The sequence below is a fragment of the Dermochelys coriacea genome, chromosome 2 (genome assembly GCF_009764565.3).
Source record: "Dermochelys coriacea isolate rDerCor1 chromosome 2, rDerCor1.pri.v4, whole genome shotgun sequence".
Lineage (NCBI taxonomy): Eukaryota > Metazoa > Chordata > Testudines > Dermochelyidae > Dermochelys > Dermochelys coriacea.
The window spans coordinates 202,684,817-202,712,737 of NC_050069.1; the positions used below are offsets into that span (position 1 = coordinate 202,684,817).

Consider the following 27,921-nt stretch of genomic DNA (forward strand, 5'->3'; position numbering starts at 1 on the left):
TTTTACAATTAAAACAATAAAATAAATAGGTCACCCATCTGGTAGCATCCGCATCACTGCCCTGTCTTCTATCCTGCTGACTAGGAACCATATAACACACCACCATACAACAGACATGTGAAGCAAAACAAAATAAACAATACATCACACAATAGAGATGTCAAAACCACAGGTTTGAGCAAACCACCAAAACGAGGGAATTCCAGAGGCACTGGTTTCTACTAAGGAAATGCTGCTGCTTATCTTGGAAGATTTAGATCCAAATATTAATGGCAAAAGATGCCCAAAAAGAACGAGAAGTACTTGTGGTACCTTAGAGACTAACACATTTATTTGAGCATAACCTTTCATGGGATAAAGCCCACTTCATCAGATGCATGCAGTGGAAAACACAGTAGGAAGATTATATATAAACACACACACACACACACACACACACACACAGAGAGAGAGAACATGAAAATATGGGGGTTGCCATTGAACATTGTTCATTTTCTCTGTATATACATCTTCCTACTGTATTTTCCACTGCATGCATCTGATGAAATGGGCTTTAGCCCACAAAAGCTTATGCTCAAATAAATGTGTTAGTCTCTAAGGTGCCACAAGTACTCCTCGTTCTTTTTGCGGATACAGACTAACACAGCTACCACTCTAAAAGATGCTCAGTAAATCTTAACTAACAGGACTGATAACATGATAAGGCAGGCCGTGGGGCCTCCGGTAGCCAGATTCCAGACATTCAAGGGTGAAGTGGCAATGTTCCACTGGAATGCTAGCACTTGAGAAGCAAAGAACTTGGTACAAGAGCAGCACTGAAGGTTTTTTTGTTTTTTTTTTTCCCTGAGTATCAGCATCAAAGCAATTAAAGACCTTCTGGATTTTCCTAACTGAACTCGTATTCCAATCTGAAGACCCACCTACAAGAAAAGCATCTCCTCTCTGCTCTATATTTAGAGATACTTGTGTACTGCACTGTAACAAGATACACAATCATTTGCTGTTCCAGGTTCTTAGTAATGAAATTACTGCAAAATACTGCATAATACTTAACAGTAACTTAAAAATAAGTGTAGTACTTCAATTTGTGGTGTTAATGTCTATCTTGTGTGTTTCATTATGTTCAGAAAAGGTATGAAAAATAAATATTTAATGTAGCTTATTCCACAAAAACTTCATCGTCTTTTGTTTTGAATTGCCTTATACCTAAGGTACCAGTGCCCAACAGAGGCTGGAGCTTTTCAGGTACCAGAACTGAAAATATTAGTCAACTGTGTTGAAATAGTTTTTCAACTCCATCATTTCAAATCATGCAACCTGTGCACTAAGCATTGCAATGCCAGATGCTGCCTCTTTGCTGGACAACACATAACACGTTTACTCTCCATAACGTTTGAACAATTACCATTCACTGGATATATTTGAAAGGGCTCGTGGCACCACCAGTCTATCCCTGTGATACCATATGCACGCCAAATGATAGTTTGACTGCACCCAATGTAGTCAGGCACATTAGAAGGGATGCAGAAGGTCCATGCAGCAGCTGAAGTCAACAGGTTGACTTAGAATTACCCCTAGAGGTTCCCAGGAAGCACATAACAGCACACCACCCTTGGAAAGAGGAAGTGTGCTTTTCCCTCCCCTTCCACATGTACATGCTACTGTCAGGGCATGAAATGGTTGGCAGAAACGTGAGCAGCTATCTGCAGCTGAGAGGTGTATCCAGGTAGGGGAGGGAGCCACTAAGCTCCCAGGTAGGATTGTCAGGAGTCCAGTCAAAAAGGGGATCTGGCAGGGGTGCCAGAACGGGGGGCCAATGGGCCATGGCCCCATCACTTAAAAGTATAGCCCTCCCACTTTTTATCAGCCATAAGGGCAAGCGACAGGGTGGAAGGAGGGGAGAGGAGCGAGTGGGGGGTGCAGCCTTGGGGGAAGGGGTGGCACCGGGGTGCATCCTCGCAGGAAGAGGCAGCACGGGGGTAAGGCCAATTTGGGCACCAGTGGCCCCTTCAATTTTAGGGAACTTCCACCGCTCCTGGACCTGGAAGTGTCCAGTCAGTACCTCTGACCAGACACTAAAAGTCTGGTTATTGGGAGTAACCGCAATCAATCTCCCTGCTGAGAGGGCAGGAAGAGCACCAGCTGCTGCCTGGAGGAGCTTCCCGGCTGCTGATAGAGAGAACTGGCTCTCGGACCCACAGCTCAAGCCTTCGGTGGAGAGGTAGATACTGGCACCACAGCCTGGGGGGATCCTATTCACCCCCCTAGCCTGTGCCCTGATTGCCCCTTCCTCATCCCCTTGCTCTGGGGACCAACCCCCCCACCTTCTGCCCCACCCTAGCCCCTTTTCTAAGCCAAAGCCTGACTGCTGTGCCCCAATTGGGCAGGCAGGCAGGCTCCGCGTCAGCTTCTCCCAGCCTGGGTCTGTAGGTGGCAGGTGAGTCCTGGGGGAGGGAGAAGCAAGCAACTGAGGGAGAGCGGGAGAGGAGTGAGCGGGGGCATGGTTTCGGGGAAGAGGAAGGGCAGGGCCTTAGGAGAAGAGGCAGGGCAGGGGATAGGGGCAGGGATGTCCGGTTTTCAGCTATTGGAAAGTTGGCAACTCTACTCCCAGGAGATGAGTCTGTATGTGGCAAAAGGGAGGATCAGTTCTGGAGGAACTAGGGGCGGGACTTATAGGAACAATTTTTCCAATAATTTTTTTTTTCCAAATAAGCAGCAGTCTGGAGGATTTATGTTAATTCTAGTGAACTTCAGGCTATACTTCTGTGCAGTTTTCTCTAGCATTCTAAGACCTTGTCTACACTACAGGGGGAGATCGATCTAAATTACACAGCTACATGAACAACATAGCTGAAGTAGATGTACTTAGATCTACTTACCGCAGGGTCCACACTATGTGATGTCGACTGGAGACGCTCTCTCGTCGACTTCCCTTGCGCTTCTCGTTCAGGTGGAGTACAGGAGCCAACGGGAGAGCGATTTGTGGTAGATTTAGTGGGATCTTCACTAGACCCGCTAAATCAACCACTGACACATCGATCACCGCACATCGAACCCCTGGTAAGTGTAGACGAGGCCTAAGAAAAATACCTGAATATACACCAGTATCTGGAAGACCACAGATATCCAGCTTATCTGGAGAAGCACTCTTATTTTTCACATGCTGACAAGCATGAGTCCTACTTTTGTTTTAGTCACCCAATGGCTGTGAAACCTGTTTATGTTTAGTTACTAGGAAGAAAAGGCAAAGGTTTGAGTGACGCCTGTGAGCCATGGACACTCGCTGTTGTAAACCTTTCCACCGTTTACAACAGAGTATCTTTTTGAATATGTCTACACTACAACATCAAGTCTCAGAGCCTGGATCAGGTGACTATGGGGTTATAAAATTGCAGAGCAGACATCTGGGCTCAGGCTGGGCCTCGGGCTCTGAGATCCTCCCCCCTTGCAGGGTCTCAGAGGCTGGGCCACAGCCTGAGCCCAAACGCCTACACTGCAACCGGACAGCCCTGCAGTCCAACTCAGCTGACCTGGCCCAGCCACGACTGGGCCATGAGTCTTTTATTGCAGTGTAGACATACCCTTTGAGATTGTTTGATATCATATTTTTTCTTAGGTTGCAGAGCAAGATAAGACCTGATGCCACCCAAATTTCCCACACATGCTTTGTGGGAAAGTCAGTGTTACCATGAAACTGCTAATTTTTGCAATTCCTAATTTATAACTGTAAATGTAGAACCTTAGCATTGCACTAATGCAAGTTATTTGTGAGAGAAAGAAAGAACAGCCTGGACTATAACAAAGTATCATTAAGGAAAATTCCAAAAGATAGTAATAAAGAAGCTCTGAAAAACAGAAACCAGAATATTTTTTAAAAGGGACTTGGATTTGATCCATCCATTTTCTCCCTATGTGTCTGTCAGAACTGGGGTTTTTTTCCACTCATACTCAAGCATGTCTCTAACAAAAGGCAATGTTTAATGCTATAAAAAAGCCACTCAAATATTAAGCTTGTAGCTGCATCAATCATAGCTAATAAAAATAGTAAGAAAAGCTGGGCTAAAGAATTCTAAGACAATTTCCTATGAGCATCAGTGAACATTTCACATAAGCACACAACACAATGTTTACTCCAAATCCTTAAATCCATAAACAGCAAGTAACTATACAAACTTTAGCATCACACGATAATTAACACCAAAGATGCAAACAAACAGATGTATGAATAGTGGTAACAGCTCAGTTAAACTGCCAGATTTAAATATCAACCCTCCCACAGAACATAAAATATGTTCAGTGGCAGATTTTTTCTGCCCTCAATTGTACTTCCTAACCTAGCCAGATCTTTTGAAACAAATGTTCAATTCTTTTGTTCCAATATTCCAGAGATCTCTGCCTCAAACAAACATTAACATTTAAAAACTCAGCATAAAGCACCAGATACAGCATAAAAGCTTGGTCAGCAACACAGCAGCACAACCTGAACAAGGTCCTCTTGATAAATAAGCCTTCATTATGGACCCTGACAGTGCAAATACATTGAATACTCAGTGTGCATTCCTTAGTGGCTTAAATTACATCCCGTTGAGTTGTTTTGAGTCTTCCACCGTGTTTTGTTCTCTCAGTTCTTTCTCTGACCCTCTCATGACAGTTTTTCTTTTTACATGTCACTCATCTGCTTTTTGTTAGAAAGGAAAGTATGAAATTACCTCCTCAAAAACTTAATTTAGCTTCAAAAGCAGTCTTGGGGGGAGCTGTCTGGGGGGAGTATCTGACCTAGTACATCCAGTTCTTGTATTGATTTTCTAGGCCATCTGCAGGGCTTTAATAAAGGACACTTAAGATACTTTCATTTTCCCCTGCCTTACCACAGCCTTCAAGAACTTTGGTTTTGAGCCCCATCCTTCCAACCCAGGGGACATTAACACTGTTCCTTAAATGGCCACAATAGGTAATTTTGTTATCTGAGAAACATCCTCAACCCATGCTGGAAAGATTTGGATTAGTATAAAACTTAGCAATTACAATGGTCTTTACTTGATAAAAGCAATGTAAAAAATACAAACATTTGAATCCTCATGATACCTCGATATTATGTCAGGTTTCAGAGTAGCAGCCGTGTTACTCTGTGTTCGCAAAAAGAAAAGGAGTACTTGTGGCACCTTAGAGACTAATAAATTTATTTGAGCATAAGCTTTCGTGAGCTACAGCTGATTCCGATGAAGTGAGCTATAGCTCACGAAAGCTTATGCTCAAATAAATTTGTTAGTCTCTAAGGTGTCCAAGTACTCCTTCTCTACATTATGGGTAATTAAAGTAAAGTATGTTGTCCAGGAACCAAGAATAACCAAAAACAACTTTTACATTTAATATTATTTGCTGTCCAACAGACAAACGGCTGACCTGCACTTTAGAACCTTGTACATTGACACTATGTCCAAAATGAGTCTGAAAATAGCATGCTTCAGATACTCTATATTAATAGCCCCATGGTTGTTTGTTTTAGTTGTGGAATTACAATGTTAAGATTATAAAATGAAGCATTCAAAAGTCAGGAAATGACAAACTTAAGGTTGCACATGCAACCTGTCATCTAAGGTTCTAAAAATGCTTAAAGAAGATTAAAGAGTGATGTTTCACAATACCTCACATGCTAAGAAATAGTATCCCCATTTTAAAGATGGGGAAATGAACACAGAAAGGTACACATTCTGAGCTAGATTAGCTGTAAATTAAAGGACCCTAGGACTCTGAGAATTAGCTCTTTGAGCTAGGCATTGTACTTGGCTCTTTTTGAAGGACTGACCTATTTAGTAATTAAAGGGGAAGTAGGATGTAATAGGTTAATTGCTAAATTCCAGGGAGTGGAAAAAAAAACCCTTACACAAGATTATCTTTCCTTCAGATTTAGAAAGAAAAGTTATACACGTCTGTTTAGGGTGTCTAAATTTAGCAGTCAGCTCTCCCCAGCAAGCAGTAACCTCAAATCTATGATAAACTCTTACACAAGAAGCTTCATGAGGACGAAAACAAAAATGTTGATAACTTTGTAAAAGTTATTCCTAATTGTTCCTACTCAAATTTCAAGTATCCTCCATAAAAATATATCACATTGAGAAGAATCACAGAGATATTAAGTGGGGAATAGATCCATTTGACTAAAGTATTCTGTAGAGCCCTTAGATTTCTGAGGACAAATTTTAGAATATGATTTATTCCTATTTTGTTGTTACTTTTATAGGAGCTGTAGGCTAATATGGAGCTGTTTCCCCCATTCCCCAATGCACATGTAAGTCAGTGGCTGATTTTTTATTTACTTTAATGGAAGTTGGATTGGGCCCAAAAACCTCGTTGGACAGGTTTGCCCCAGCTTTTAAACTGATATTGAGAAAGCAGTAAACATCTGAGTCTACGGAACTATACATAGTCCAGAGAACAACTCTAACCCTTTTTCACACGCTAATTTATCATTCAGACAAGCTTCCAAAAGTTATACTTCCAGAGTACAAAGCTAAGCAAAAGGTAGGACAGTCAAGGGTCATCTCAGTCAGTCCTATAAAGCAGGTAACATTAACTAAGACAGAAATATTACACTAAATAGATGCGTCATTAGCTCCTACTTTCACATGAAAAGGGACTCCACCTGAGCACACGGGTCCATCCTCACTGAGCTCACGCAGGATCTGAACATTACAGAAGTAGTGTACAACTAGAACCTGATGAGAAGCAATGTGGTCCAGCGGATAGATCACTGAGCTGGGGCTCAGGGGAGCTGGGTTCTACTCTGGCTCTAATTTTCTTGTGACACACTTCACCTCTTCATTCCCCCTCCAACATTTTGTCTATCTCATTTATTTAGACTAAGCTCTTCAGGGCAGGGACTGTTTCCTACTATGGCCTGGTCTGAGCTTAAAATTTAGGGTAACATATCTAAGATACTCAGGGATGTGAAAAATCACACACCTGAGCCTCACAGCTAAACCAATCCAATCCCCAGTGTAGACACAGCCTGGAAAAATGTTTTTGTCAACCTAGCTACTGTCACTTTAGAAGGTGGTGTTCTTACAGCAATGGAAAAACCCTTTCTGTCACTACAGGCTGCATTTACACTAACGTACTGCTTTAATACCCACGGTGCATACATGACCTAAGTGTTTGTACAGTGGCAAACTCCATGGGGCTCCAGTCGCAGTTGTAACCTCTAGGAACTACATATAAATAATCCTGTTTTAATATATAGAAATTGTAAGAGTACAAAAATAGTACATACTTAAAAGACATTTATAGAACTCCCAATGAGACTTGGTTTACATCACATGAAAGAACACGTATAAAAAGCCAATGATTTTTCCTCCTCCAATCTTCACTAAATGCATTTATGAGTGTAAATCACACAGTGCCATTTTCATACCAATGATTGCCAAGCTTGCATTCAAATGCTCAAATCGCATGCTGGGCAAAATAAATATTTATGAATTCATTCATATTTATAATAGTATCCATTTCAATGCACTACAAAGCATATCAATATGAAGGGGGGGGTTAATTCATTTTAATTGTATACTATTTTGCCTATCTAAAGTAAACTGTGCACTTTAACTTGAGGTTTTAGAGAGCTTTTTTAAAAAGTATGTCACATAGAAAAGTATATTAAAATTAATGAAGACAGTTTTTGTAAAAAACACTTGTAGTGCTGAATATAAGGTTATTTTTATCATCTTGTTTTCTTGTGAAAGTGCTTTGTCTTTCCTATGCTCTGCCTCTCCTTTGTATCCTCCTTAAGGGATAGTCCTATAAGATCTTTCCTTTTTTCTCTCCACCAAAGGACCTGTACACAGCATCACAGACACGCTCCCTGCAGAGTTTGCCAGTGCCTCTCAAAGATGAGCCAGAGGGCATAATTAGAGAGCAATAGCAGTAAGGTATGAACAACCTACTTCCAAAGGAGCAAAGGGTGGAAGTAGAGCATTGTGGAAGTCTTATATCTGGCATAGCAACATTTGCTACCAGATAGGCCCACACTCTAGTCTTCCTCCATTCAGTGTTCTCACTTTTTCTGATCCTTCCTGTGTTGTCATGTCTCTTCAGAGCTAATCAATGTTCTCTCTTCCTTTGCTACTTACAGCGCCTCAAAGGTTAAGATTCTAATAAATTCCATCTTGCTGACTGCTGTGATGCACACTGGAGTGGGAGAGGAGAAAAATACAAGGACTAGAGAATGCCAAACATGCTGAGTGACAGGCACATTCCCTGCACTCTCTAAGGTGAACAACTATACATAGATTTACTCTTTTGTTACAGGATTCACATATGTTTACTGCATGAATGGGAACACTAATTACATACTTCAGTTATCTGAGAGCTTGTGAAATCAAACACAAAAATGAATCAAAATTTGAGACATAAAGCATGAAAATTCAAAGTTAACCTCTTCACTGTTGCAACCTCCTGCAAATATTATTTCTTTTATAGCCCCATCACTATGGTACCTGAACACCTGCCAAATATTTAGAAATAGCATCTCTCCCTTTCTTCCTTCCCTCCCAGCCTAAAGGAGAAAAAGCTTGATTCCTTCATAGGAAAGGTATCATTTGTTTGCTTGCTTATGTTTGTGGGTAGGAGAAGTGTCGTGTCAACAAATTATTCAGGGAGAGCTAAATCAAAGAAATTCATTTCACATTTAATTCTGAAAGTGTTCATTTTTATGGGATTGAGTTCCATCAATTTCAGCTCCCATGAAGGTTCCATCTCCTGCAGTCAGAAGCCTCTGGCTCCTACTGCCAGTCAAAACTTTCACTGTTCTGGTGAAACGTAGGTGTTTTGAACGGTCACAGCTATAGAAGAATCAATCTCTCAGGTAACTAGAGCCAATCTCACTGAGGCTTTAACTAGACATGCTGCTCTTTTAAACTCTACTTGACCTTTGCAATAAGGCTGTCTGCTTTATAACTGATCTACGGTTTCTCAGTTTTCTTCTTCACCTCAACACTTCTAGTAATGCTTTTCAGTACTGAAAATAATTTACATGAGCTAACTGCTCATCAAAGGTGCTGGATTAATGACCCCAGAGACTAACATAGCCTATTTCCCCATAGAAGCAAAGGCAATGGCAACATCAACTTCCCCAATTTGCCTAAATCATGACCAGTAGGGATAAGCTTGTGGGAGTTAAGAGGCTGCACTCACTCCTTTGCTTCTCTGCCAAGACTGCAGAGGAGAGTGCCAATTCTAGCAGTGGCTTTTGTGATGCCAACAGCCCCCCCACTGGGAACCAAGCTAAAACCATCAAACAGCCATCATTGCTCCCTGGGTAACAAGTGTTTTTAAAAAAAGAAAAGGAGGACTTGTGGCACCTTAGAGACTAACAAATTTATTTGAGCATAAGCTTTCGTGAGCTACAGCTCACTTCATCGGATGCTTTTTAAAAGATTAATAAAATCAAGAGCTTCAAGACCCAGTCTCTAATAGTGTTTGAATGAATGTGCACAGCCTGGACTCTTTCCTCTAGAAAAGAAGGAGAAGAACGGAAAGGAACTTTAGGATGAGCCCTGGGAAAGCTCCTCCACCACTGGCTGCTGGACTCTGACCTCCTCACATTACTGATAATCCAGTAATACAATGTTTTTGTCAGCCAGAGGCCGCAGAAGCAACAAGGCGAAGTCCCCGCCTCCTTCAGCTGTCATCCTGTCAAAACAAAGGCGCTGCTGCCAAGCTCAGGGCCCCGGCGGCCAGGAGTGCAGCTGCAAATCCCAACTCCCACCCTGGCCCTGCACCCGTCTCCCCCGTGCAGGGGCCACTGCAGGCATCGGGCTCTGCCAGGCAGCGTCTTGCAAACATGGGGGGGAGGACAACGAGGGCGGGGGCTTAAAATAACAAGGCAACAGCGTTCAAAGCTGGGGCTTGTCCCGCTGCCAAATCCTGTGTTTACAAGGCAAGCAGCTGCAGCAGCATTTCACCAAACAAACAGTAATGACAGGGGCTGGTGTGTGCTGCTGACCTAAATCGCCTTCCCGACAGATACGTGCACTGATTTCCGCACACATACCTTTAGACACCCCTACCCCATCAACCACTATTTCTGCAGAAACGGGCAATATTCTCCGGTGTCCCGCCCCCACCCTCCTACGGCCAAGTTCCCTCTTCCTGCTGTTCAGGAGAAAGGGAGGGGCTCTCCCCTCGGTCTGATCTTCCGTGCAGATGTCACAACAACAACCCACAAAGTGCAGGGGGCACGGGGGTCTGCAAACGGGGGGGGGGGCCGCACGGGGGCTCTTCCAGGGGGTGAAGGTGGCAGAGAGGGGGGTGCCCGGGATTGTTGCAGGAGATGAAGGTGGCCAAGAGGTGGAGGGGGAGGGGGAGTGTCGTGGGAGGGAAGAGATCGCACAGAGGCAAAAGGGGCTCGTTGCAAAAAGGGTGCAATGGCAGGGAGGGGTTTGCGGGGGGCGAGTGGGCAGGAGGGGGTTGCCGCAGGGGAGTGGCAGGCGGGGGTGTGTCTGTGACCGGGGTTGTTACAGGGGGGTGAAGGTGGCAGGGAGGGGTTTGCAAAAGGGAGAAGAGGGCAGGAAGGAGATGGGGGGGGCGGGTTGGTCCGAGGGCAGGGGGTGAAGGTGACCGGGGCGGGGCGGAGGCTGCCCAGAGGCAAAAGGTGGCAGGACGGGTTGGTTACTGCGGGGGGTGCACAGGGGAGAAGGTACCTGGCCGGTGCGTGTTGGAGGGGGTGGCAAGCTGGGGGATGGGAGTGCTGGGGGGGGGGGGTTGCTCCCACATCCACCATTCCCCAGCTCCATTTTAGGGGCCTCCCTTTTTGCTCCTGGTTTCAAACCAAAGCCAAACAACCAGGGCGCAGCCGCTTCCGCGCTCCCCAGGCGGCAGGGGCCGGAGCCCGGCGCCGCCCCCAGGCCAGGGACCGGACCTGGCCAGCCCCCCGCCGCTCGGCTCGGTACCTTGCAGGCGGAGTAGACGCCCAGCTTCTCCAGCTTCCTGGCCCGCGGAGCGGAGCGCAGCTGCGCCTTCTTCCCCGCGCTGCGGCCCGAGCCGGGCTCCCCGCTGCCCCCGGGGCTCTCGGCGGCGGCGGCGGCACGGGCCGGCCCGCAGGCAGCCAGCCCCCCCGCGGCCGGGGAGCCCTGCTGCAGCCCCCCGGCCCCGCCGCCTCCTGCCGCTCCCGCCCCGGCCCCGGCCCCGCCAGCCTCGGCCATGCCGCCGCCGTCTCCGGCCCGGAACCCGGCAGGAGCCGCCCGTCCGGCAGCTCCCTCCGTGCCCGGCTCGGTGCGCCGAGCGCTAGACCCTCCCCTTCCCCGCCGGCTGCTCCCCGGGGGAGGGACCGGCCGCGCCGCGGGCGGCCCCTCTGGAGCCGGGAGGCGGGGAGCGGCGGCGGCAGCCCGGTATTGCCGGGAGGGCCGCCCCTAGTGCTCCCGGCTCCGGACCTCCCAGCCCACGGGGCTCCCCCAGCTCTAGGAGGGAGGCACCGACCTGTTAGCGGGAGGGGGGAGGGCCCTTGCCCAGCCCGCCGGGAGCATCGCCGGCCGCTCGGTCCGGCTGTCTGCGGCCGCCCAGCGCTCCCAGCCCCGGGCGCCGGGCACAAGCAGGGTGCGTGCGGTAGCGGCTTTGCTGGCTGCCCTCCCCCCAGAACAAACCGCACGGCCCAAACCCGGCCTGAGGGGAGACTGAAGCTTGCTGCTGCTGCTGCTGCTGCAGTGTATTTCTTGCATCGCAAAGAAAGTCTAAAGGAAGGGAAGCGTCGTCCCCCGCCCTCCTGCTAGCGGCCACGCTCCCGGTCTCACGCGCTCCCTTTCAATTCACCAACACCCGAGCCTCGCGGGGCAGTCCGCTGCCTCACCCCCCCCTTCACACAGTTAGCAGGTAAACTGGAACTGACACCCTCCAGAGAAAGAGTCCGCGTTTCTTACCCTCCCACAGTGGTTTTCAACCGGGCATCCGCAGACGCTGTCTCCGGGGACCCTGAAAGGTAGTCCTTACCCTACAACAGGGTGGTTCAACCTGTGGTCCGCAGACCAGCGGCGTCTGCACACTACGTCTAAGATTTCCAGCGGGGTTTGCACCTCCATCTGAAATGTTTTAGGGGGTCTGCAAAAGCAAAAAGGTTGAAAACCACTGCCCTGCCAAAACCACTAAGTTCTACTATATGTCTACTTTATGGCTTTCCAATAACAAGATCGGCTACAGTCAATACATACTACTGAACCTCCCACACAAATAGACTGAATCAATACATGTATATATGCTATTTCTAAAACCAGACAAAGCCTCTGTTAAAATAAAGTTAAGATTGAGCGCGTATCTGTAAAATAACAGTAAACCACATCAGAAGCATAATATTGTGATTATCCCCACAACAAGCATCACAAACCCAGGAAATGGAGGATTAAGGTTAAATTTAAAAGAAATGCAAATATTTTAAGGGTTGGAACTACCTAAGCATCCCATGACCTTAACTCTATTAGCTTAACTCTAGCTAATGACACCGTGCAGTAGCCACATAATTGTGACTGGTGCATAAGTGTTTGTACTCCTAGGCTAAATTAAACTAATATTTAGCCAGGCTTGTAAGGCCTTCTGCTCAAGTGGGTAGCATTTCTGTCTATAACATGATACCTTTTGAACACCACATGGACCAATTCCAAGACTTCGGGGAATGTTCTAGGAATGAGTAGGTACTACCTTACTGATTTGGGGGAAAACAAGAAAGGTGAAATATGGGGGACACATGGACATTCTGTCATCTGTATAAGCAGTCACAGCCTCAGGCACCTCTGCAAGTGTCTGTAGATCAAAGAGCTGGTTAACGACAGCCATTAATATCTTCCAGCATAACCATACCCCTAACTCATCCCTGCCCATTCTCAATAGAGTCTGATGTTATGAGTAAGGCTATGAATTTGTCACAGAGGTTGCGGAAGTCATGGAATCCCTGACTTTCAGAGACCTCCCTGACATAGGGGCCCCACAGCAGCCCAGCCACCACCGGCAGCAGGGCACCCCCTAGCTCCCAGCAGCGGGGGATCCCCAGCGACTCCCCAGCCTCGACAGGCAGTGGCCCCCCAGCTCCCATCATCACTGGGGAAATCCTCTGGAGCTCTCCAAGCCCCATGGGCAGCAGGGGAATTTCCCAGAGTGCCCCAGCCACCAGCAGGGTATCCCCTGAATGCCACAGCCTTCATGGGTGGTGAAGGATGCCCTGGAGCGCCCAAGCCCCTGCCAGTGGACCCTGCAGATCCCAGCCCAGCAGTCAAGAGTCCCTCCAAGCTCCCAGCCACTGGGCAGGGGCCTCAGCTCCCTGCTGCTGCAGGCAGTGGTGCAGGGTGCTTGACCCTCCTCTCCCCCCTGCCCCCATTTTGTCAGGGATATTATTAGTAAAAGTCAGGGACAAGCTTCCATGAATTTTTATTCATTGCCTGTGACCTGTCCATGACTTTTACTAAAAATATCCATGACAAAATCAGCCTTATTTATGAGCTAATGTTAAATTTTACGTGTTGAGTTAGGGGGTTGAAACTAATGTGTAAATGCAGAGGCAGTGCTAGCCCATATTCCCCCTCATCCCCCACACAAAACACATACATCTGAACCTCAGAGTTACGACACCTGGGAAATGGAGGTTGTCGGTAACTTTGCACAAAGTACAGTTCAGGCTGCAACTCCAGCAGCTGACACTCCAGGCCAGTCTTCAACAGCAGCTGAGCTCCCGCCTCAGCACTGGCAGCTTCCTTGCAGGCAGCTTCTTTCCCTGGATTGGACTGAGTTTGCAAACTTGTCCCCGTCCCAACGTGTGTGTGTGTGTGAGAGAGAGAGAGAAAAAACAGCGAGTCCCCCACTACGCTGGATCCTGGGGGGAAACAGCGCATCCCCCTTAGGGGAGGGAGGTTAAAGTGGACCTCAGCGCTGCTCCTGCTCTGCCGGCTCCAGCTGCCTTGGGCCAGCAGCCCCAGCATCTTCACCACCAAGCTGTAAGTGGCTGCCCTGCACGTGGGGGTGGGAGCAAGGTAGGGACAGGCAGCCCAGATGTGCCTACCTTTAAGATGCATTACAGGCACAGTACAGGAGTATTTGCTTTTCTTTTTTTTTTTTTTTGGTGCGGGGGAGGGTGTCTCTGTTGCTGATTGGTTACTTCTGGTTTCACATGGTGTCTGGTTAACCAGTCAGTCTGGTGTTTGTATCTTTGAGGTTCTACGGTACTAAAAAAGCTAATAGGGGGGCCTCCTTGAGCTGCTCTGGGCCCTAAGCAATTGCTTAGTCTGATTATGCCTAGTGCTGGCTTGCTGTGAATGTGCTCGTCTCTTAAAATAGATATTGTTAAGGGACCACACCTAAAGCAAGGCCTACTAGAGTTAGTTTGTCCAGAAACTAGCACCGTATGTGTGGAAGGTCCATTGGATATTGGTCTGACTAGGTGAGTGTGTGAAAAACACAATCTGGGGTGCAAACAAGAAACAGGGAGAGACTGAAGCAGAGGAAGCCAAGCAGGATCCCATAAATAGGGCTTGACACTGGCATAAGCCAAGATCAGAGAGCTTTTGGGTCTGGTGCAGTCTAGAGAGGCTTGGTGCTGTAATCAAAGAAGCTATCTTCTGTTTTTGGTTCCTCTTACATTCAAAGAAGCAGGACTTTGTACATTCCTTGTAAAGAAACAAGATTGCATCAAAGAAAATACCAGCTTCCATCCTTGATTTCTACTCCCAGTTGGAATATCCACAGAACCTCAAACTTTGACTAGCTGCTAATGTCAAAAAGATGTAACACTAACATGTTGGCCCCATGAATGACTTATCTTTCAGACAAGAAGACGACATATAATAATGGGATGGGGGCATGCACAAAGCCCCTGGCATTGGGGTAAATGGGGGATCCTGGTATGGGGGAGGGGCAAATAGAGGGCAGAGAGACCTTGGCATGGGGGATGGGGCCACACAGAGCTACTGGCATGGCGAGGAGAGGCAATGGGGATGCACACATAATTGCTGGCATGGCGGAAGAATGAGTGACCCTGGTACAGGAGGACTGGGAATGGGGGTACACAGAATCCCTAGCATAGGGAGATTGGGGAACTCTAGCATATGGGAGAAGGGGGAAAGTGGAATATGGGTAGAAGAGGGAATGGGGGTGAACCCCTGGGGTTGAGGTAGAGAATCCGGGGCCCTGGTATAAGGGAAGCAGTGGGGACACAAAGCCCAAGGCGTGAGGGTTGGGATGGTGGCGGTAGGGTGGTGAGGCGGGGTTGCAAGGAGTCCCTACAATAGAGTGGGATGGAAGGGTGATATACAGGGAGCTTGTAGGAGGAACGGAGGGATAAAGTGTGCAATGAAGTCAGCCTACACAATCTACTACAGTTACATCTACACTACGAACCTTACAGAGGCACAGCTTTACTGCTGCAGCTGTGCCGCTGTAAGGTCTCCCATGTAGCTGCTCTATGCCAGTGGGAGAGAGCTCTCCTGCTGGCATAATTAAACCGCCCCCCAACAAGTGGTGGTAGCTATGTGAGCGGGAGAGCTTCTCCCTCAGATATAGCACTGTCCACACCAGCTCTTTTGTTCATGAAACTTATGTCAGTCAGGGGTTTCTGTGCTGTTTCCCTACAAAAAGTGCTAGTGTAGACAAAGCCTAAGTGTAATTCCAAAAAACAACTTCTAGGGGACTTCTAGTTAAAGGCATATTAGGTTGTTTTTTTTTTCCTTTCTCATGGTGTCACTACAGGGCAGAGTTAAGGTTGTTTGGCTGCCTTAACTATGTATTTTCAGACCTTAACGTGTCTGGATTTCTTTTATGACTTGTTTGAAAAATAAAATGTCAAAAGTAGCCAATGCATGAAATATCAATCAGTGTTCACTATATGGGAAGTTTGAAGAGTCTGTTTATTAAGATCATTCCATATCCCAAACCAACCAACCAACCAACCTAAAAAAGCAAACACAAAACCACCAACAACAAAAAACAAGCAGCTTGACACTAGATGCTAAATTTCATAATAGACCTATTTTTAATTACATTTTAACTCAAAACTAATTAAATGATTTACTTGTGAATTCTCAGAATATTCATTCTGTGTCCAAATAGTGATTTTGGACAGGATATGCTGTACTCTTCATACAACGCAAAGTGGTTGAAACCCAGCTTCACTTGCAAACTCAACTCAGCTCTGAGGAACCAAAAACGGCAGTTCCATAATAACAAAATCACAATGTAAAAGGTTGGAGTTAAGGTTGTGGGCATTTAAGTGTTTTGGGTTTTTTTCAATTCCTCAATGTGTGCACTGAAGGCAATAGCACTGGTGCACAGTGAATTCCAGGGTGATGTACAACTGCTATAGTGGTATGGGTCTACTTGTTTGGACTCGGCACTTGTTGGTTCAGGGCCTAACTGGTTATTACACAGGGTAAAGTAAAACTGTCTATGCACAAAATGTACAAAATAAACAAAGGGGAAAATTCCAACTTTTTTCAATTCTAGTAAATATAAATGATACTTGTAACTATAAGTGGTACAACATATTCTGACAAGTTTGTGATATTCAAGTTAGCAGTGTCCTATTAAAATGGCTGGTGACATCCTTTTAAGACAGACTGTCCCGGTGGCCTAGTCATTCAGTACCACGTAATACAGAATACCAATAGATAATGTGGACATCAGTTAAAGTTGTTTGTAGAAATTGAACCTCACATTAGCTTACAAATTTAGTCCTTTTAAAAATACAATTGTTATAATTTTAGTGTTTTATTTCTTTGATGGATTAAACATAATAATAATTCTTATCTACCGTATGTTATAAACACCACATTAGATCATTCAAAGATCATTTTTAAGCGCATTTACTTTTGTCTATTTTTTGTTTTCCTCTCAACTACATTTGTCAATTTCACTTTAAGGTTCTCTACTGCATGGTTTAAGTTGCAAACACTATAGTGAAATGTTTATTTCTTAAAAATTAATCTTTTTCCATTGGACTCTTAACATTCCTGAGCACATTTCTCTTGGATTTAGGCTTTGTTGAAGTGCCTTTTTTCCCCTCAAATATGAGCTTCTCTTCAAGATCAGTCATCTTTAGTTTACGCTCAGTCTGCAAATTGAGGTTGAAAAGTGCATTGTGTGGCCCAATCCTGCAAACATATATGCACTTAACTTTACACACGTGAGTAGTCTCACTGATTTCAACAGGACTACTCGTGCATAAAGTTAAGCACGTGTTCAAACACTTGCAGGCTCACGGCCTATGTGAATAACTGCTTCAGTCTATCCTCCAAGGTCTTAAAAAGCCTTCAGTGATTCTATTTCCATTTAAAATAAAAGCAAAGATGAAAAATGTTATGAGACACTGCTTTTTATGACAGGTTTCAGAGTAGCAGCCGTGTTAGTCTGTATTCGCAAAAAGAAAAGGAGTACTTGTGGCACCTTAGAGACTAACAAATTTATTAGAGCATAAGCTTTCGTGAGCTACAGCTCACTTAGTTGTTAATTTGTCTAGCATGGTTTATATTCTGTATATGACATTCATGTAAGCTTTGTGAAGGGAAAATGAGTTATGTTTCAATGTCATAAGTAAATAAAATAGGATAGGATATTAGGTATTATGGTTTGAAATAACACTTTTATTGTTCTTCCTTCTTCTATCCATAAGAGTCTGGTTATCTTACAGCACCCATATCTTTTAACTTTATTGCTTAATAGACAATGCAAACAATAAATTTAGCAGCCTGTGGTTAAGGAGACAGTTACTATGGTAACAGTTGCAAACACCAGTGTCACTACAAATGCAGAAGTACTACTTAGTGTTACAGAGAGGAATGGCTGCAAAAGAAAACACTTTTTAGCAGTAATAGGTAAGCTTTATAATTTTTCATTCAATAACAAAAACAGGAAATGTGGTATTATATTCCTTATCCTCATTCAAATCCTCTGCTAAAATATTCAGTAAATAAATCAAAGCCTGACACAAATTTGTATTAAACTGCATTGGTGACAGTCAACATATGCCCACCTGTCTCCATCCACTACATTGGCACCTGTAAAATATAAGGGTGATTCACTTCTTGGAAACATTGGGCTAGATCTTCAGCTGGTGTTACTTGTCATAACTCCGATGAAGTCAGTATTGCTATGATATTATGAAGTTCCCTGTTTAGTGTGTCCCACTGATACTCTGGTATCAAGTGTGCTTAATTTATAAGGACAAAAATAGCTGTTCTAACTGAACTTCATAAACTCAATTTGGGGATTGTAAATCAAACTAGTTAATTGAGTCATACTTTCCAAGCCTAGAATCATAGAAATGTACGACCGGAAGGGACCTCAATAGGTCACCTAGTCCAGTCCCTTGCACTGAGGCAGGACAAAGAAGGGACCATTGTGATCATCTAGTCTGGCCTCATGTGTAACACAGGCCATAGAATTTCCCCAGAATAATTCATGGAGCAGAGCTTTTAGAAACACATCCTATCTTGATTTAAAAATTGTCAGTGATGGAGAATTTGCCATGACCCTTGGTAAATTCCAATGATTAATTACTCTCACCATTAACATTTTATGCCTTATTTCCAGGCTGAATTTGTCTAGCTTCAACTTCCAGCCACTGGACTGTGTTCTACCTTTCTCTGCTAGACTGAAGAGCACATTATTAAATATTTGTTTCCTGTGTAGGTACTTATCTACCGTAATCAAGTCACCCCTTAACCTTTTCTAAATAGATTGAGCTTCTGGGTCTATCACTATAAGGCATGTTTTTTAATCCTGTAATCATTCTTGTGGCTCTTTTCTCTTTACCAACATCCTTCTTCAAATGTGGACAGCAGAGCTGGACACACTATTCTAGCAGCGGTCACACCAGTGCCAAATACAGAGGTAAAATAACATCTCTATCCCTACTTGAGATTCCCCCGTTCATGCAACCAAGGATTGCATCAGACCTTTTTGGTCACAGTGCCGCACTGGGAGCTCATGTTCAGCTGATTAGTCACTACAGCACCCACATCTTTTTCAGAGTCACCATTTCCTAGGATAGAGGCCCCCATCATATAAATATGGCTTGAGTTCTTTGTTCCGAGATGTATACATTTACATTTAGCCCTTTTAAAAGGCACATTGTTTGCTTGTGCCCAGCTTACCAAAAGATCTGGATCCCTCTGTATCAGTGACCTGTCCCCCTTATTATACACCACTCTCCCAAATTGTGTGTCATCTGCAAACCTTATCAGTGAGGATTGTATGTTTTCTTCCAAGCCATTAATCAAAAACAATACCATAGGGCCAAGAACCAATCCCTGCGGAACCCCACAGAGGCTTCTTTCCTTCTTATTCATCATCAATAATAAAGACGCTACAAGGTAAATTATACCCCAAGTAACATCTGTGAAACCCCACTGTCTTCAAATTCTGCCCTCAGTGACTCTTCACTTGGTTTACCTAGGTATGACTAATTGGCACTAACCAGAAATTAGTGAGCAATTCTATTGATGATACGCAGAAAGGAGTTGAATCCAGCTCATTCGCTTCTAGCTATAATTCTTATCCTACAAACACAAGCATATATATAACTTTACTCATGTGGATAGCTCCATTGACCCCCATGAGGCCACATGTATGCATTAAGTTAAGCATGTGTGTAAGCATTTGAAGTACCAGGGCTTATGTTAGTCTTGCAGAGCTAGCGGAAGTAAAAAGCACTTATTTTTGTCACTCATGTAGGAAGGTAAGACTCTGAATAGACCCAGGGATCAGATCTGAAGAGCAGGAATGTTGCATAGTCACTTGTGAGAAGAGAACCCCCTTTTTTCAACTGCTTGCCCTGCCTAGGAGCTCAAGTTGATAATAAGAGCTGGAGATATTTTTATTTACTGACCTTCCTGATAGATTTGCTTTTTCCCAAATACACTAAATTTTTAAAGTAAAAACTGATAAATGGAAGAGTGAGAGAAAGGATCATTACAATATTCCTTGGCTATTTTAAGGAGTACTTGTGGCACCTTAGAGACTAACAAATTTATTAGAGCATAAGCTTTCGTGAGCTACAGCTCACTTCATCGGATGCATTTGAGCTGTAGCTCACGAAAGCTTATGCTCTAATAAATTTGTTAGTCTCTAAGGTGCCACAAGTACTCCTTTTCTTTTTGCGAATACAGACTAACACGGCTGCTACTCTGAAACCTTGGCTATTTTAGTAACACAAACTACAGGGAAATTATATAGTTTGTATTCAATGCTAACGCAGAACACTATCTATTGACTTCAGTAAGAGTTTTGACTTAGCAAAAATGAACTAAGTGCTTTAGCAGTTGGCCATAGAAGCACAGGATACTATGCTACTCTCACCTACAAACTGCTGAGCACCTTATAAAATCAGTGACTGTGTACAGGTGTTAAGTTCAGAAGCTCATTTTAGGAGCTATTTAGCTACACAAAATGAGAATTTAAAGACATGGTCAATGTCTTACTATGTATAGGCCTCTATTGTATTATTTTACAGGATTTTAAAGATGGTAGGCTGCCCCATGCATTGTTTTGCCCTTCCCCTTTCTCCCCCTACTACTCCTCCCGTTGTATCCTGCCCACTCCACTGCCCTTGTCTCTCCCCTTCCTGCCACTACTATTTTATGAAAAGCTCATTGTTAGGTGGTAGCATTGTCAGAGTTCCCATCTTCTTCACCTGCTGCTGCTGTGAACAGCTCGTGGTTGGCTAGACCTCTGAAGTGTCCTGCATCATCCTACTTCTCAGAACTTTTCCTGGCCCTATCTCAACAGGCTACTTGTCAGCACTGATGTTTTTCTTTCTTAATATCGCCCAGAATATACTACCACCTACGCAGGTCCATGGGGGCTAGTGATGGTGGGAGGGTTAGTATATCCTGACCACTGGTATTTTACCAGGGTCAGTTAACGGGGAGCACTGTTCTAGTGCTGCTTCTATTGCTGCCAGCATTGGAGCTGCACTGTTGGTATTACAGTGCTGTGAGAGAAAGCAAAACGCTAAGGAAGACACAGCCACTTACTTCCGTCAGGTGCATGCAGCTACCTTAGGAAAACTTTTATGCCTTTTTCTGCAACTGTCCAGGAAAAGGCTTAGAGGTTTTACTGTTGTGGCCACCTCATACCAATGGTGTACACGTCCTTCTGATATGCTTCAATATTTATGGATCAAATTAACACCACTGCAACCTGCACTGGTGCAAGCTGCAGCAGCGCAGTGCATACCTACAAAGCATTCTGTTTTGAGTGCAAAGAGTGCACCATGTCCATGGCATAGCTGTTACTGCAAGGATTACAGGTTTGTAGGTTGTTGCACCTAACCTACAATGGGCAGCACAGCTCCCTGAAGCAGATGCATAATATCTATAATACATAAGTGTACATTTGCAGCACTTTTGGTTGTTTCCATTGCCCACTTTGAATGGATCTGCTCTTCACTGAGAACTGCATGTCTGTCCTAAGGGACTGAGATGACACCCTTTTACACCCTCACACTTGCAAATGATGGTGGAAACTTAGTTGCAAGCCCTGAATTTGCTGCCATAAAGATAATGGCATGAAGTCTCAGGCAATATTATGCTGAGCACCATCAGCATTGAGTGTCTATTCTCATGGAGGGAAGTAAGGAGCTTAGTTATGTTCATTCATTTATTCTATAAATTATTCTAATTATGTTTGTATTTTCTTCTTTTGCTTTGTAGTTAGACTAACAGCTTCCATCTCTTGTGTTTATCTCTAGGATCCAGAAATGGGAGTGGTCTGGGCCCAAGTTCCTCTAGGCCCTCCCCATCCATGTGGCCAGCCAAATTCCCTTCCCCCCTTCCCATATGTCCTGCAGTGGGGGCCCAGTGGGGCTGTATCATTGCTCTGGGATATACCATGGGTGGGTGCTAGAGCATTATGGTAAGATATGTTGATTCACAGTGTAGTGTTCCTGTCCAGCCCCTAATTAATGTCCCTTTTGCTATAGTCCCTTTTTCAGATGCTCTGAGGCTGTGCATGGCCTCTGAGTCCACCCCCCAATGACATAAGTGCCCTGGTAGAAGGTTTATGATGTGACTACTGTGCTGGCTAACAAGGGAGTTTCGTCTTTCAGGTGGAGTTTTTATATAGATTTTAGAAGTATTCAATACAGCTTATATAAATTTTATTTTACAGTAAACTTGTGGGCCTCTGATGCTGCTTTTGTAGTTGGGTTTTGGGGTAAGGGTCTGGGTAGTGCTGAGACCAGATAAATATTGCCTTGAGTGCTCTTGGGCCTGCATGCAGCTGGTAAGGAGATATCTTGACAAGTGACAGAGCCATGCTCTGGGCAGTCAGAGCCGTCACTGAGCGGTAGGGCCGGAGCATTGTGGAATTGCACTAAGGGACCAATTGCACCATTGCAGCCACTATGCCAGCCCTTGTGGTCTACACCGGCACTACACTGGAGCAGGGAGACAGAGCTTATTGATGATCAGAGGAAGAGCTGTACCTGTAATGCTGCGAATACTAGTTCCCATTGGAAGCATTTGTGTGGCTGCCAGGTGTGTGACATGCCTGCTAGACGGTTGTAATGGTAGTGGGAACATCAACATTCTCTAGTGCAAGCAATTCCCTTTTGAGCTACCTCCAACCTGTCCATGTATTACATGTGGAGGGAACAGAGCACAAGTCAGAAGGAGAGGAGAAGAACTGACAGCATAGAGAGATAGTATGAGCAGCATTTCCACACCATTGGCAAGGAGGGACTGATAGGGATAAGCAAGCTTGGGGAAGAAATGTGGGACAGAGAAGGAATGGATGATTGAGAAAGAAGGGAGGAGAGAGGGAGACAGGAGGGAAGGGAAGGAGATGAAAAACAATAGGAGGGTATGAATGATCCTTGTTCAGGGAGAATTTCCCAAACTGTGGCCTTTGGAGGATGAAAAATGTGTTGTTGGGTGATATTATGATGACATTTTCAGGGATACTATGACCTCAGAGACACATCATCTTTTCCTTCTCCTCCTCCTCCTCCCCTTCTTCCTATATGTGCTAGACTGCAAAGGTAAGTCAGCCAACCACCTTTGCTGCATCCATATTATTATTATTTGTAGTAGTGATTACCTTGTAGTGCCCACAAGTACAGGAGGGGTTTCAGAGAAAGCTCAAGGAAGAAGGTCTGGTGCCCCAAAGAGTTTACAGTTGAGGTGATGGCTATGATAGGTAAGTGAGGAAGGAGCACATTCTGGAGAAGGGAGAGGAATGACGTGGGTAAGGAAAGCAGTTTACAGGGCTCTTTCATTTGGATATTGCATTCTTAATGGCTACACAAAAGGTAACATTTGTACATTTTACTTTTCATTACACATCAGATTTTTGATGCTCAGTTTAATTAGTGGCAGGTACACAAATTACAAACCATGTGATTGAAATGTCACCTCACTAGACTGCATTATAGCCAAACTGTAGCAGTAGCAGATACAGACTAACTATATGCTTTACCCATATTGACCAGATCAGAGTGCAAAAGCAGTAAACCAATGCCCAGAACTAAAATTTTTACTGAGATTGTGGTGCATTGTGCAATATTAGCCCGTGGCCCACAATCCTATGGCCTGATAGCCTGCAACACTTACATGGGTAAGTTGCTTTGCTCACATGAGTAGTCCTACAGAAGCCAAGTAGCCTACATTTTATAGTAGTAACATTTTAACCAAGATTTAATGCATGGGCTCTCAGATGCAAGCTGCTTAGCAAATATTATATTGTTGGTGCTCTTTTACTGCTCCTTAATAAGGTGACCTGACAGTTTCTTCTCACCATTTTAAGGTGTGGTTTTTCTCTGCTTTATTTTTATGTTTAAACACATCAGCAGTACCTGTCTTGGCTTCTCTTTTCTTGCTGGAGCACTGGAGTTGCACAGGGATATCGCAATAGTCTGGAACCTTAAGTCTTCTCATTCCTCTCCCACTCAATTTAGGGCTCAGAAAGCGGTAACTCAGTTTCAGTATATTATGATATCACTATTTCCCTGCAGTTCTTCCGCCCTCCAGCGGAAATAGGGAAGTCAAGATCTTATATGTCTCCTGGAAAAAACAAGCAGGGGGAAAATGAGTCAATCATAAAGACAGTATAACACCTACCACTGCCATGTGGACACTCTTATTCTGGTATAAGAGTGTCCACATGAGGATTTATACCAGTGTAATATCCTTGTTTAATTCTAGTAGTGTAACTAGTACAATTTTCCTGTGTAGACAAACCATAAGAGTGCCCACCAGTGGGAAAGCACTGATTTAAAGTAAATTAATTTGAAAACTGATTTTAGTTAAACCAGACAGACAACTTTTGTGCAGAACCAAGACTGTAAAAACTCTACCCCTATTTAGTCTGGAGATGCCCCCACTTACATCAGGCCTTTTTGATGCCACCACTTTTTTGATCCTTCAATTCAAAATTTAAAATATGCAGAACGCAACAAAACCATGGAAAGAGCACCATAATCACAGAATCTGCAAACTTTTTCATGTGTGTGTAATGCTGACCCTCACATGGGTGTTGGCAGTGGGGATCAAACCTGGGAACTCTGGAGCTAAATGCATGAGCTGCTAGTGCATGAGCTAAAAGACACCTCTCTGTTAGCCAAGACTAGTAATTCTCAACCAATTAACCATTGTGTGCCACATATGCAGCTATATGCGCTGCATCCACACAATATATATATATACTACCTGTATGCCCTGAGGATGGCACATGGACCGAGCTGTGTGCTGATTGGGCTGTGGGTGGAGAACCACTGGCCAAGCCTGTAGCAGGCTCATGAATCTCGAAGGGGCCTAGCCACCACCAGAGGGGGACAGAGTACCACTTCCAGCAAACAGGGGTTACATGTGCAATTATTTCCTCTGCACTGTTAAGGCAGTACAGCATTTTAAGAAAATCTTGCTGTACATATTTCAGCAAGACACCACCTCCCTCATACAAATAGCTCCTGGAGCCTGAGAGCAATAGCTACCTGACTGGGCAGGGAGCAGACACACTATGATATTACAAAGGTTTTATAAGGGTTTGCTAATATTGTAGCAGATGCTACTGACCACAGAAGGGGGGAGTCCACGTATAACTTTTTAAATGATTTTTCCTGTCTCAAACTAATCAGAGGTATTAGGTTCAATAAAGCATCTTAAATATATTGCAGGCTTTTTACCATAGCAAAAATATTTTTTTTAAACTCTCCTGTGACTAAAAACAAAAATCAATGGAAAGAATTTTGTTTGACCAACCCCCTGCCATCAGAAAATATCCCCGTCTTTCAGACGCCAAGTAGGATAATTTTTACTACAGGCCTCAGTGCTAATTGTCAGGTAGACGCCTTGGGTCTGCAGCCGCTTGGGTCTACCACATTTAAGGGGCCAGCCCCCAGAAAGGCACTTTGGGGAAGAGTTCCTACTGCAGGGCAGCCCTGCATTTGGGAGTAAGAAATGGTTGACAAAGACATTGCCTTGGTGGTGGGTGTCTCCCCACTGTATTACAAGAATATATTGGAAAATTATGTTAGTGACTAAAAGTTACAGTGAAAATTATTTTGCAGTCTTACCTATAACAAATGCTAATTTCTCCCTCATATTTATACATATGTACTCATACATACAAACACAGCATGTATGTGTATTTGCTAGATAGAATGCTGTATACTGTAGTTAGCTGTGCCACACACAAACACTTCTAGGTTCTTATACTGTACCTATCATTGTAGTATCTGAGGACCTATGTACACACACTAGTTAATCTATTTATCTAGAGCCAGGTAATGCTATACAAGGAGTTGTGATTTTTATACATATATCACATTACAGTAATGTAAGCAAAGGAGAGAGTTTAAGTGCTTCATAATACCATCTGCATGATTTCTTAGCCATTACATATTATAAGCAGAGCTGGTAGTGCCACCTATTGAAAGGTTGTCTGACACTTTCCATTATAATACCATCTTTTCACTTACAGTGTTAGCTGTTTGAGTGGATTTTTTCCACACTTCAGACTGATTTATTTTAAATTTAATTTTATTTATTTGTTTTTAATTTGTTTCCAAGAATAAGACTAGGAAAAACACATTGTTTTGCCCATGTTAAAACACATTCTTATAACTGAGACACTCCTGTGCCTCCATGCTCGATAGCAGGAATTAGGATTAGGGATTAGAATTAGGCAAGGGATTCACCCTGGTGTCAGATATGTGCCTTATGCCATCCCTAGGCAAATCTTTCTAAGTATGTCAAGTTATAAGCCCCTGGAAAATCTCAGTTCACACATGCTCCATAGAGACTTTATTAGTGATTGATAGCTAAATTCCCTAACAAGTCCATCTGCACGGAGCATGCTACATGCAGGAGCTGCAGTGGTTGAACAAGACTTTCTATGCACTTGCTGCTCCAGTAGTGTCAGGCCTAATATCTGAGAACAGGGAAACTCTCTCTCCTCTGATTTCAATGTTCCCCCTGCTGGTTCAGTCAGCGTGGAGGATGAGGACTGAAATGAAGAGGGGACAAGAGCTGGACCTGGGGCTGAGATGGGGGGGAAAGAGTAGACTAAAACAAGGAATTGGTGATGGTGGGGATGATACTAGGACCAGCTGGGCAAGGAGACTGACTGGGAGCTAGGAATAGGAGGAACTGAAATCATATGAGGAGCCAGGGGTAGGGGGAAATTGGGACTGACTGGGCAAGAGGACATGAGCCAGTGTGAGGGAAGACAGATTGCACAGACAGCCAGGTGGGGATTAGAACAAGTTGCTTGGATGGGAAACTGGGAGATAGGGTTGGGGAAAGATTGGGACATGGATGGGGGGTTTGGGGGCAGGGCCGGCTCTAGGATTTTTGCCACACCAAGCAAAAAGCCCCAAGCTCCAAAAGGGCAACTGCCCAAGCAAAAAAAAAAAAAAAAAATGCTGGAATGCCACCCCTGGAATTGTGCTTGCTTTGCTTGTGCCTAGAGCTGGTCCTATCTGGGGGATCAGAGAGTGGGACAAGGAGGATGGGGAGTAGAGACTCAGACAAGGAATTGAGAGACAGGGAGAGAAAGGACCAGCAAAAGGGGTTAGGTTTGGGAAGCACAGGGATAGAAGGGTCTATGCCCCCTAGAGAATACTCCCCTGAAGAAACTGAAATGGAAGCCAAGATCTCGGAGTCCCTGTTGTCATTCCTCTGTTGTCAGCAAATATCTGTGAAATCCACTGGAAAAGAACGCATCTGATCCCCCTCTAGTGCTGCTTCACACAGAGGGTGACAACCTGCTATTATATCAGTTGTTCCCTTAACTCAAGTGACAGAGGTCTGTGCTGTGGATCTAAAGGTTGCAACCCTGCTTATTAGCCGTGAAGGGGTTAATATGAAGCCACAGCATGGCAATGTTTTTTCAGTTTGCTTTTTTTAAAAAGCTAGGAAATTACACATAAAAAATGACATTAAAGAACATAAGGTTGCAAAGTCAAACACTCAAAAGTTAGGAAAAGGCCAGAATTAAGGTCACCTGTGCAATGTTAATTCAATCCCTTTGTGCATATACATGATGAGAATCTTAATTACATAAATACATACTATTTTTCCACTTGAGACCTTAAGGCTGAGTTTTTACAGCTAAAATTGTCAATGGGAGCTGCACTTTGAACATATAAAAAGTGCTATTTACATATATTTCTTTGACGTTAGGAGTCTCAAATAAGACAGCCAACATTACCTTAATTTCTCTGCACTTCCCTTCCACATCTGTAAAACAGGGATAGTGCCCTATTACCAAGGTGTTGTGAAAATGAGACCCATACAAAAGCCCATGAAGAAATTAATCGTTCTGTATTCAAAGAAGTGTTTTTAATAGTGTACTGTAAAGAAGGAGTGGGACCATATACATTGGACAAGGATAAAACAAAAAAAGAAGCTACTTATGCAGTGTTAGCACTGTTCAGTCTGTGCCCCGAATTCTGGCATTTCC

The 27,921-nt window shown here is 44.4% G+C and overlaps 1 protein-coding gene across 7 annotated transcripts in view; it reads right to left on the reverse strand.

The window, feature by feature from the left end:
* Positions 1-11,488, reverse strand: part of KAT2B (lysine acetyltransferase 2B) — a 67,296-nt gene extending 55,808 nt beyond the window's left edge. For 3 of the 7 annotated variants that reach the window (XM_038393484.2, XM_038393483.2, XM_038393485.2), the window contains exon 1: positions 10,944-11,284. In XM_038393484.2, the coding sequence (XP_038249412.1) occupies positions 10,944-11,195 (252 nt within the window). In that variant the 5' untranslated portion in view covers positions 11,196-11,284. Of the gene's footprint in view, positions 1-10,045; positions 10,145-10,943; positions 11,399-11,469 lie in introns of those variants that run through there. The other 4 variants (XM_038393487.2, XM_038393481.2, XM_038393486.2 and 1 more) reach the window with 4 other exon arrangements.
* Positions 11,489-27,921: the final 16,433 nt, after the last annotated feature.